General features: G+C 41.2%; 1 protein-coding gene across 9 annotated transcripts; it reads left to right on the top strand.

Moving 5' to 3' along the window:
* Window positions 1-1,099: 1,099 nt before the first annotated feature.
* LRIF1 (ligand dependent nuclear receptor interacting factor 1) lies at window positions 1,100-11,196 on the top strand. 9 transcript variants are annotated; one of them, XM_081009827.1, is made up of 5 exons: window positions 1,100-1,294; window positions 4,518-4,678; window positions 5,601-7,083; window positions 8,550-8,795; window positions 10,636-11,196. In XM_081009827.1, the coding sequence occupies exons 3-5, from the start codon at window positions 5,749-5,751 to the stop codon at window positions 11,083-11,085; spliced, it is 2,031 nt and encodes a 676-aa protein (XP_080865953.1). In that variant the 5' UTR covers window positions 1,100-1,294; window positions 4,518-4,678; window positions 5,601-5,748; the 3' UTR covers window positions 11,086-11,196. The 9 variants fall into 9 exon arrangements, with proteins under 9 accessions (XP_080865953.1, XP_080865957.1, XP_080865956.1 ...); XM_081009825.1 differs by lacking the exon at window positions 1,100-1,294 and adding an exon at window positions 1,315-1,471; XM_081009829.1 differs by lacking the exon at window positions 1,100-1,294 and adding an exon at window positions 1,548-1,823.
* The last annotated feature ends 732 nt before the right edge of the window (window positions 11,197-11,928 follow it).

Here is an 11,928-nt window from a genome sequence, read left to right as displayed (position 1 = left end):
CTATTAAATCTATTACTGGTCTAATATTGTATGATGTTTGCCTAGTTGTTTTTTTTATAAACCCTGCCTGATCATTTCTTATTATAGACAATATCAACTACATGTACCCTATTTGCCAACATTTTTGTTAAAATCTTTATATCAATGTTGATCATTTACAAAATGAGGAGTTTCTGTTAAAGGAAGCTCTCCCATGAGAGGTGTTTATTGTTCAGTTTTGTAGGCGACAAACCTATGCACACATATTTGGTAATAAATGCCATTTTCTTTCCTCTTGCCGCACTATTCATTTGTTATGGATACAAAAATATACAGCTATGTTTACCACCTGCAGGATCAGGACCAGAGCCAGATCAAGACCATAAGAGGTCCTGAGCACCAAAAAGCTTATGGTGCCTCTCAAATATAATTCAAAATAAAAACAACACTAAACCATAAAATAAGATTTTATTGGTTACATTTCATCCTCTTATTTCAGTTATATGAAACTAACATGGCAGGCTAAGGCTGTTTAAATCTCACCAGTTGTAATGTGGAGGGCAGTGAGGAATGAATAAATAGAAGTTGATTCATTCAACAGATAATTTTTGGTGTGAACTGGAGTTAATAGTACAATTAAGATGAATTTTGCAAATCATTGCTCACTGTTCAGAATGAAAAGATGAAGTAATGATTGTGCTATAATCATTTCCCCACTGGTCATGGGCCACTGCTTTGGACTTTATTTATTTATTTTCACCTTTGATGCTTGAAATAAAGACTAGGTAAGTTCAGTGACTACTAAAGCCTCTGAATGATGGGAACTCAAGGCACTGGGTTAAATCTGAACACATTATTTGTTAAAGAACTAATTAGCTGAGTTTAATTGAGTATACTTTATTATGAATCTTTTATACCAGAATGAGACACTTAAAAATTGAAATTTTACTCTTGTCAATTATGTCCATCTTATAGGTTCCTCAGCCTTAGTTAGACTTGAACCTAGAAACAAGGACACCAGGAGAAAGTAGCACAACACAGAGCCAACAGTTCTAGTTTTAAACTAATATCCCCCCAACAGGAAGTGCTAGCTGCAACCCGGAAGTCATTCTGGCGACTTCCCGGAAGCTGTAAACTGACACGCTCGGGCAAAAAACCTCCTACTTCCGGTGGCGCGTGGAAAGGAAGCAAGAAGGAACGTGGCGGAAGTTGATAGGGAAGAAAGCACCTGCTAGTGGTGCCTAGGAATAAGCGCACCGGAGACGGATCCAGTAGCCTCGACGGAAGCTCCCAGAAGCCGGAAGTACGTCACAAGGTTGGGCTCAGACTAATACACTAGCGGCGGGGGTAGGGGGAAGTTGACAACGGGGAAGCGACTGAGGCACTGGGTTTTCCTCGTCGTTATGTCCCGACTGCCTCAGGGGGCAGCTCAGAGCGAGGACAGGAAGGGCGAGGGGCACGAGGGGTCTGGAGCTTCCGCCGCCTCGCCCTGGTGAGTAGCGGGCTTCGCAGCTCCCGCAGGTCTGCCTTGTTTGGGGGGGGCGGGCGGCGGGTTAGAGCGCTTGGAAGTATCGGGTTCCGGAGCCTTTCGGCGGGGGAGGGGATGCCCGCGGCGGAGACGTGAAACTGAGGAGGGGAAACAAAGCCTTTGTTGCCGCGACGTCGTTGTCTGGCCCTCGCGCTGTAACTACCACAGCGCCGCGTAGCGTTGGGTTCTGGCACTGCGCGCTCTTGGATGCCCCCTGGCGGCTTCTTGCGCTTAAAACAGCTGAAGCAGGAAACCCGCCGCTCTTCCGCTTGCCTCGGTGAAAGCGCGACCAGCCTTTTTGGGTGGTTTCCCCCAGGTAAGAGTTACGGGGAAGGTTCTTGTCCTTCGCCACCAGACAGAAAGAGAGAGAGAGAGAGAGAGAATGAATGAATGAAGGAATGCGTGTGAGGCAGTAACAAGGCATCACAGGCTGTCAACCAAAATTGTGCCCTGCCCCAGCTCTGCTGGTAGTGGTTAAGCAAAATAATAGTGGATAAAAAATTTATCTTGACTTCAGTGGTGTCATAAAACAGGAGACTAGCCTCTGAAACTGGTTTCATTACCTTGCTCTGATTTCTTGTTTTGTTACACTGTTTCTATACCGCTTAATAGATAGAACGTATCTCTAAGCAGTATACACAAGAAGACTGAAATAACATTTTTTTAAAAAAACAAACAAACTATACTTAATTACAAAAATACAGTTGCCATATAACTGGTAGCATATCCACTGAGTCCTCTGGTCAGGAGGTGCTGTTGCTGGATGCCAGATCAGTCCATAATAAAACCATAATAAAACAATTTGATTGGGGATGAGCAGGCTCATCTGGCTTGCATTACCAAGACTTGGGTGAGTGAGTTGTGTGGACTGGACCTTACCCAGCTCTGTCCACCTGGATTTTCAGTACTGCTCCAAGCAGACCAAGCAGGGGGTCAAGGTTGGGGGAGTTACCCTTGTCTATAAGGACACCATCTCCTTGACCAGGGATGGCCAAGGAGATGGTTGGTGTTGGGATAGACAGATTGGTGATGCTGTTAGTCTACTGACTGCCCTGTTGCCCAGCAGTATCTCTGATGGGCTGGCTAAGGGTAGTCTCTGGGATATTGTTGGAAAACCCTAAAATGATAATTCATGGTGACTTCAGTATCCACATGGAGGCTGCTGTCAGGCAAGCTCAAGACTTCATGGCCTCTATTGCAGCCATGAATCTCTCTTAGATGGTTATCGGTCCAACACACCAGGTAGGGCACACCTTTGATGTGATCTTTATCCAAATGATATGAGGGATGGACTGAAGATAGGGTGTGTGCAATACACTCCACTGTCATGGTCATACCATTATATGGTTAAGTTTGGACTGACAATGGCAGTTCCCTGCCCTCCGTAAGGGTGGTGGGCCCATTTGAATACCCCACCCTTGGAGACTGATGGAACTGGATGTGTTCTGGAGTGCTCTGGGAGATTTTCCAGTGGAGAAAGCTGGTGATCCTATTGAAGCCCTGGTTTCGCTATGGAATGGTGAGATGAAATGGTTGACACAGTGGCTCATTTTGCAGCTCGTATCGTGTCCTCTACTAGCTGCCCAGCTCACACAGTCTAGAGGTGACTAACTCCCTGTATGGGGAAGGGACCTCTGGAACCCTTTGAGGCGAAAGTTGGTAAACTTTGGTGTGATATTGACTCTTCACTTGCTGCAGCTCTGGTTGTAGTACCCAGTGTTGCTATTGAGGATGTTTTGTGGGATCAGTGTTACCTTATGCAATCAGTTGATGTGGACAAGGTGCTGGTGGCAGTGCCTCTGACCATGTGCCACCTCAACTCCTGTCCCTCCTGGTTTATCAAATCTACCAGAGGGGGATGACTAGTTGGGTTCAGAGTGTGGTTAACGCTTGCTATGTGAGGGGGTGGTTCTTTCTGCCTTGAAAGAGGCAGTGGTGTGAGTCACTCATGTGACCACTCCTAACAAAACCAGCTCTGGCCCTTCCTTTCAGTGTTAGAAACTGGGATAGAAAAGCTAGGAGCCAAATGGCTTCTGGGACCTGGGTTATAGGCGCCAAAACAGAATGTCTAGTCATCATGGGGTGGGTGGGTTGGCAACACTTTTTATTTATTACTTTGAGAAGCATGAATTAATACGCAAGTCACATAAGTGACACATTTTTAGCAGAAAATGTGAACACATGTTTAATATAGTGTTTACAATAAAAATATTGGTACCATACTTTTCAAAACACTCTATACTCTTTATTGTTAAACTCCTTAACTTATTATCTTTTCTTAACATATACTTTGAGGCTTCAAAGCATAAACATTTCAGTAATCCTTGAGTGTCAGCCAGGTGCAAAAAATGGCACCCAGACTTTTTGAGGTGCTTGCAAATGGAAAACCTTTAGGCGCAAAATGTTCCTGGCGCCCTGCTAATTTCAAACCCTGAACTTCCTTTAGATTGGAACAGCTATCAGCCAATTGCCAATTCCTGTTTTGGGGGGAAGGTGCAGATCTGCACTGTTTGCCCATTTGCTACTGGGTAAAGTTCAAGGTGTTACTGTTAGTATATAAAGTTCTTAACAACTTGAGACCAATTTGCCTATGAGATCGCCTTGCCCTACATGTGTTTACTTGACCACTTTGATCCGTGGAATTGGTACTACTACAGGTGACAAATAATACCCGTTTCACATTTGTAAGGACTCTTTGGTGTGGCAGCGCCTACATTTTTTAACTCCCTGCCTATTGAGATCAAGCATGTGCCTTCACTATGCTATTTTCAGTGCCTGCTAAAAACATTCCTGTTTTGACACACTTACTCAGATGCTTAGAAAGCTGAAGTAATTTTAATTTGTTTTAGTATGTTAACTTACATTTTAAAATAGCATTGTAATTTGTTCTTGATTTGTGTTATCGTTTGTAATCTGCTTTGAGGTTGTTTTTAATCAAGTGGTGTATAGATTGTATTAAATAAATAAATAAACATTAGCCACCCCTCTACTCACACTTCTTTCTCCACAGTTCTGCCCCTTTCTCCTCCAGCTGCTTTATTGCACCATAGAGAGGGCTTGCTTTTATGGAGAGGCACCAAGGGAGATGGCATTTCCTCGGCTGCCCACAGTTGTGCCCCATTAAGCAGTCAGCTGCACTCTCCACACACAGCTTCAGGTTCAGAAGGTTTGGTGAGTTTCCCAGAGTCCCAAGGATGGAAAAAGGACACCTCACCAGCCCCGTTTTCTCTTCAGCCTCTTCCCCTTCTCCAGCTGCTTTCATTCCATTCTCTTGCTCTAGTAGTGCCTTGAAGATAACAGGGGCTTCTCAAGTGTGCAAGAACATTTTTTAAAATAATGACCTCCCAGTGTGTTTCAAGACGTGTTGTTCCTTAGGAGCACTTTTGAACAACTAGTTTGAACCTGTTATCTACACACTGTTGCAATTGACTGTTCAAGAGTGTCCCTGAGAATATATTGGATCCATAAATAGATCTTGAACACTTGGAGGTGGTCTTCCTTCTTTTTCCTGCAATTGATACCTTCCCATTTTTCTTTTCTGCCTCAAAAGTAAATGGCAAACTGAATGAGGCAGGTGAGCATCTTTCTTTGGAAAGGGGAGCCCTTCCTTTCTGCACCTTTTATTAGGGTGTGCTTTCCCCTGTTGCTTCAGTATTGTAGATTGAATGAGTGAATCTGTTAGGCTTGGTGTCTTTTTCTCGACAGATATTTATGTGCCTTCAGCAAGGGCACAGAGGGCAGAAATTATCCCATCTCTAGTAAGGAGCACCTTTTAATTTTTTTACCTGGCATGTAGCTGTATAAAGGCTTCCATTGGAAAAAAATCTGATGACCTTCAACAGCTAATTAGAGAGAAAGTGGTTCTCCTAGTGATCAGTGATGAAGCATGCCATGTTGTTATGACTATAAGCTAACAAATAACACAAATTACACTGGTTTTGCCTTCCAAATTAGCCAGGATGCTTTTCAGTTGGCTTTTCAGATAAGCCTCTGATATGTTCAGTGTAGATGTACCATTCACAGTACATAGTTTAATGCGAAATAATAATAGAGTATGAGTGATAGTTATTTACGTGACGTTTTCCTCTTCAAGTGTTGCAGGTCATATATACAAAGTAGTTCACACTACTGGTCTGGATGGAAAAAACCTTCTGGAATTGCTTCCACTTTCTAAACGTATAGGAAACATTGTGTCGTTGGTTCAGTCACCAGTCATATCTGATGCTAAAGGGGAAGACTCCATGTCTGGTCATAGTCATCTTAAGGACCTGTTTACAAATATAACTCCGTCTTCATTTGTTAAAGCTCCTGAACTTAATACAGCTACTCCTGGAAAATTAATTTTACCAAAGCCATTGGAAGAAATGGAAAATATGGAAGTAGCTCCTCTTGCAAAAGAGAACCCAACTACGCCATCAACTTCTACCATTCACAGCAGTTATCATTCAGCTGATAATTCCTGGGAAAAGGATGCACACAAGAGCAGTGCAGAATATGTACCTGTGAATAAAAAACTCCCAGTTACTGTGAAGAGTCCTGTAGTGCCCTCTGGACATCACCTCCAAATACCAGCGCACGCGGAAGTAAAATCTGTCCCAGCTTCTTTTTTGCCTCCAACAATTCAACAGAAGATACTGGCCACAGCAGCCTCAAATGCCTTTAGAACATGTGAAGTTACAAACGCATCAACTGTTATATATGTGTCGCCAGTAAATACAGTGAAAACACATTCAAAACCATTGCCAATTTTATGTCCACAGCCTGTCGGGGAAGTATCAAAATCTTTGGTGCTGACAATGGCACAAACAGCAGCCAGTAGTTCTGCCCTGGCAACGTCTGATAGCCTGGGAAACCAGTCATCTCCTATGAAGTGGGTTGTCGAAGAAAACCCACAATCAGCATCCTGCCTTGTTCCTGTAAAGTCGTCAAACAGCATGGCATCAAATATCTTAAAAACATTGGTTAATCCTGAAGATGGAACAAACAACCCTGCCAGTATTCTGCCTACTTGTTCGAACAACCTGAATGAAAGCCAAGCAAAAATGCCCTCGATTAATGATAATGCTCTGGTGATGTTCAATGGGAAGGTGTATTTACTGACTAAAAAAGAGTCCACTGTGACATCAGCAAGCAAATGTGGCAGCCAAGTATCACTCGGTGCTGAAACACATTTCAGAAAAAATGCATTACCTTTCATTAATTCAGCTGCAGATAGTACAATAACCAACCAAGTTGTCAATTTAGTATTGTCGAAGAACAAAGGAATTGCCCCTTATACAAAGGATCCAAAATCCAGTGAGAATATGAGACTTTTCCCACAGTCTGAAGTAAAGGATTTTAAAGTTACGTCTCCATCTCTCACACCACCACATGGGAATCTGCAAGTAAGCAGCACGAGCCAACCTGAGGCAGTGTCCACACCGGAAAGCATCCTAGCTGGAGGAAATGTTGCTAAAATATCAGTCACAAAAGAAAGGATAATGCATTGCTTACAGAAAATTATTCCTCCAAAAGTACCTGCTGCTGCTTTAAAGCCATCTACAAGCCATGGTACTTCTGAAGACCAAGATCAAAAGGTAACTTTCTCACTAGAGTAAATTGTACCAATGGTACAATTGTCTTTGATTTGAAGTGTCAGTTGCCTTAAATGAGTACTGTTACATAATTATTTTGATAGGGATGATTTTAGTAGGTTATCTGACAAGTGAGAGTAAAAAAAAATATGAAACTGGTTTTCATTGCCTGCTGCCTCAAGCCTTTCACTGAAAAGAAATAAAATCTGAACCATCAGCTGTTGTAAGGTTCTGTGTTTCTCCAGCAAAAAATACTTTGTTGATGTCTATAGTATTAAGATACAGAAGCACTGAAATAGAGCTACCATGCAAGCTACCAAGCTGTTGGGGCTAGGTCTACTGCTTGCCCTGGACAATTTTGATATTTAATCCAAAGGGGCAATGTTCTGACAGTTCGGAAGGGGTCCTGTTTGTTTACTTGGGGCAGTATTGAACTAAATAATTGTTCAAACACAAGGATTATGATAGTGTAACAGGACTTCCACCCCTCTCCTCCCAGTACATGTACCCTGCACTGTCCCCAGATCTGTTCTGGAAGGTTGTGGAAACCACTAAAATATATTTAAGAGGGGGAGCGCATTCTGTTACATTCAATACAACCCCATAGCTATTTATTATTTATACATATATATGTGGAAGGCAATTCACAAATACACCCCAAAGCAATTTACAGTCATATCCTTAAAAAGAGCTAACATAATTTTTAAAAGCACACAATAGACCTTTCCATCTAGCTGGAAAACCTTGTCAAAACAAAAATGCTTTCATTTGTTTTCAAAAAGTACAAATAGATGCACTGGAGAAGGAAGTTAAAAAGAAGTTAGTTTTCCTTAGGCTACAAACCAGCATTCACAAATAGCAAGTGTCCAAGGCTATCCAATTCTAGGGCTATCACTTACAGCAGGACTGGGGAACCTGTGGTCCTTCAGATGTTGGACTGCCATCATTCCCTGATGACTTGGCCATGCTGGCTGGGTCTATTATGAGCTGGAGTCCAACACCACCTGGAGTGTCACTGGCAGCTGTTAATGCATTAAGCTTCAGTATATGTTCCTTTGTAAACTTTTTTGGCCACAGACAATCTTCCAGGGGCCATATACCAGTGGCGGGCAGGTTCAGAGGTAAACTGAGTGGAACCAGAAGCAAAATGGGCTCAGTAACAGTTGTTACAGTAGTTACAGTCTCACCACATAAAAGCCAGAGGTTTCTACATGCAAACATTTCTCCATCCAGGTGAGCAGTAGGCATTATCATTGCTCAATTACATGTTCCTGCCAGACAAAACCACTCATGAAGGCTATGGAACAGGGCTAGTAAGGGGTCTGGCTTGAAGAGGAGCATGACTTGGGAGAGTCCAGAGTGCTGGATTGAGAGTCCTGGAGCCCCCCCAAAATTAAAGCTTTGTGTACAATACCCTTAATCATTGTGATGTTCTGGCAAGCTTATATAATGAACGTTTATTATTTCAGATGGAGAGGATACTTGCAGGTGTGGCTGCTCAGATCAAACAAAGGAAACAGAGAAAACTCTGTCTTGAGTTGAGAAAAAAATTTGGCCTGCATAGAGAAGAGAGAGTATATCTGCAGAGAATTCCTTTATCAGTTATTCTCAGAAAATCAGAAGTGACTGTGTGTTCCAACAATGTACACATGAGTGACTCTTGCAAATTGCCACTGGAAGTACCTATTAAACCTGGACCTGAGGAAGAGGAAGAGGTATGCGAAATGTTTATGTGTCTCACCATACCATTTTGTTGTTTGAATTATTTTCATATTCATCGGTATTGTTACTCAGTCATTGAAGCTTCTTGCAATGACTGGCTGAGCTATTGTTATGTCGCAGTGTTTTCAAAATATTCTAACTGCTGAGCAAGCAGACCAACTTCTGCTTGGTTTGGAATAAACTAATAGGTATAGAATGAGCCATGTGGACACGTAGTAAAGCAGAGAAAAATGAATGGAGAAGGGAGAATGAGTATGCTGTGTACAAAAAGAAAAAGAGGATCCTGAGAGGATGGGTGGAGTAAATTGGGAGAGGGAAAACAAGTCCAAGAAAGGTAGAGAAAATGAGAAAAGGTATTGTGAAAAATCTTCATGAGGCCCCAGCACTCAAAAGTAATTTCTATGATTATGTTACCTTGGGAAATATTTTGACATATATTTAAAAGCTACAGCTGGTGCAAAATGCAGCAGCTAGGTTGTTGATTACGACACTCCATCAACACCATAGAAAATATCGGTTGAGGGAGCTGCACAGGCTGCCAATATGCTAATAAGCGCGGTTCAAGGTTTTGTTGTTAGCATTTAAAGCCTTAAACAATTTGGGACCAGGGTATCTAAGGGATCAGGGTATCTAAGGGACCACCTTGCCCCAGAAATGTGCTTTTTTACAGGCGGTGACAATTTTGTGCGGGGTATTCTGTTCACAGCCCCCACATGCATCAGCGGAGCACATATAAGTGCTTCGTACCCCACCAGGTACATAAGGACCCGCATGTCGGCGATCACACATCAGCAGGACATGCCTAAAATGGTCATTACATTTACTAGAAACTGGACTTTTAGTGTTTTGGTTTCAACCCTCTGAAATCAGTTACTAGCTGAAATTAGACAGCCTAGTGTCATGATGTTTACAGTGGTACCTCAGGTTAAGTACTTAATTCGTTCTGGAGGTCCGTTCTTAACCTGAAACTGTTCTTAACCTGAAGCACCACTTTAGCTAATGGGGCCTCCTGCTGCTGCTGCGTCGCCGGAGCACACTTTCTGTTCTCATCCTGAAGCAAAGTTCTTAACCTGAAGCACTATTTCTGGGTTAGCAGTCTGTAACCTGAAGCGTATGTAACCTGAAGTGTATGTAACCTGAGGTACCACTGTAGTTGCCTACTTAAATCATTTTTAAGAAGCTGTTCTCTGAAGTCACTGGTTGAACAATAGTGTATCTGAATAAATAGCTTTATTGTTTTTAAATTTTTGGAAATATTTTAGAAGAAATGGCTTTAATGTTTTAGAATTTGTAGAGATTGTATTGTTATTTTTGGGAATGATTTGTTTTTAGAACTCATGTTTTATTCTGGTTTTTATATTGCACACTACTTGGATGGCTTTATGCTATGAAGTGGTTTATGAATTTGTTAATAAATAAAATAAAATAAAATAAAAACCCAAAATTGGTAAATGTTCAGTAGATTTTAGGAATGTAGATCAGAATTTTAGGAAAATCCAGCCCAGTATTGTCCAGGGATTGGTTGGGACTTTTTGCGTGCTCTACCTCTGAGCCGCAGTCCCTCCTGAGTAGGGCATATTCCACGATGCTAGGTGGATATTTTCATACAAACCTAACCCACTCCTTTTCCATTGATACTGAAAACTTTCATTGGCTATACTGTAGAGGTATATACAATCCCAAGGCATGGAATACATTGGTGGTAGTTAAGCAATTAGAATAGTTCAAGTTATAAAATAGCTTTGTGGACTATATATTTTATTTTTTTGAATTATTATAATGTCGCAATAATATAGTATTACCTAATATTCTTCTCTCCCCCACCCCTTACAGATAACTGAGGAACAGGAGGAAGAGTTGAATATAAAGAGGAAGGCAAAAATGCTACCAATACAAGAAAATACAAAGAAGCAGAAAACAGAAATACAATCTATACCAAAGCCAAATTTGAAATGTGGCAACTCAGACTCAGTAGTGGATAACCCGAGTAGCTCTTACACACAACCTGTATCAGAGCAAGGAAATCCTACAAGCATTCTGCAGTTCTCTGAAAAGGTGGACCCTCACTCAAATCTATGTGTTCAAAGTAATGAAGAGAACAAAATTTCAACTTCTGCTTTACACGACAGTGAACATGAAACTCCTTTAAGCAGAGATTTTTCATTTAACCCTCCAGATCTGGAAGAAACAATAAGAGATGAAAAAATAGCAAAGCTTAAACTCATGCTGAGGGAACGAGAGGCAGCACTAGAGGAAATTCGTAAAAAAATGCAGCAGACGTGACAAGCCTAGTCCTTACTTAGCCCCAAATTTTGCTGCAACCCCTTTGCAACTTAATGTTATTTCTTGTTTCTTGCATATAAAGCGAATAAAAAATCTAGTTTTTTATGTTTACATATTGAGTGCAAGTATAAACATTTTCAAGCCTAGGAACTTATGTAGCAGAGTATTGTTTGCAGAATGTGATACTTGTTAGTTCAATATATTCTCTCATTATTTCAGTAAATGCAGTTTATATTCTTGTTGTTTATTGAGGTTTCATAGAATGAAATGTAAATGATTTTTTTTCAGTTTTACGTTAAAAGGAACAGCTTAAGTTTGTTTCGGAAAAATGAAATTTGTTCTAGAAAAATTGCTAGTATTAACTTATTTGAATTGGGTACTCGGAATCAAATGTCAATGAATGGGGTAACAGTACTGAATTCGTCAAGTTTCTTTAGTGATAAAACAGTTTGATTGAATTTCCTTAAGTCAACTTGAAAAAAATCAACTCTTTAACTTCACCCAGTTCAGTTTTTAATTAGAGCAGGTGAGATCTGCAACAAAGTGGTGTGCTGTAATGATCGTATTCAGGATGCCTGACAGCCAGCCATGCTCTTTTCTGAGGTACCTCTCTCCCTTATTTGTAAAGCTCTTGCCCTCATTGAAGTGTATGTATCTTCTGGTTTAGTTTGAATAGAATACTTACTGGTCTAATTTGGTATGTTTTATATCATGTTGGAACATATTTGACGGTAAAAATGTATTCATCAAGGCACTGCATATGTAGATTTCTGCCACAAAATGTTCCAGTAGTGTTCTTGGTTTTTGTTTTTGTTTTGGCACTCTCAAAATTTGGCTGCATTT

Source organism: Podarcis pityusensis (genome assembly GCF_964106645.2).
Source record: "Podarcis pityusensis genome assembly, chromosome: 6".
Taxonomy (NCBI): Eukaryota; Metazoa; Chordata; class Lepidosauria; order Squamata; family Lacertidae; genus Podarcis; species Podarcis pityusensis.
This window is presented reverse-complemented; position numbering and strand designations above follow the sequence as displayed.

What these genes read in the sequence shown, in the direction of transcription:
- LRIF1 (XM_081009824.1), top strand. Translation starts at nt 1,383, where the DNA reads ATGTCCCGACTGCCTCAGGGGGCAGCTCAGAGCGAGGACAGGAAGGGC. An exon ending in GCTTCCGCCGCCTCGCCCTG is followed by an intron (nt 1,472 to 5,600) that starts GTGAGTAGCGGG and finishes TTCCTCTTCAAG; the next exon opens with TGTTGCAGGTCATATATACA. An exon ending in CTGAAGACCAAGATCAAAAG is followed by an intron (nt 7,084 to 8,549) that starts GTAACTTTCTCA and finishes TTATTATTTCAG; the next exon opens with ATGGAGAGGATACTTGCAGG.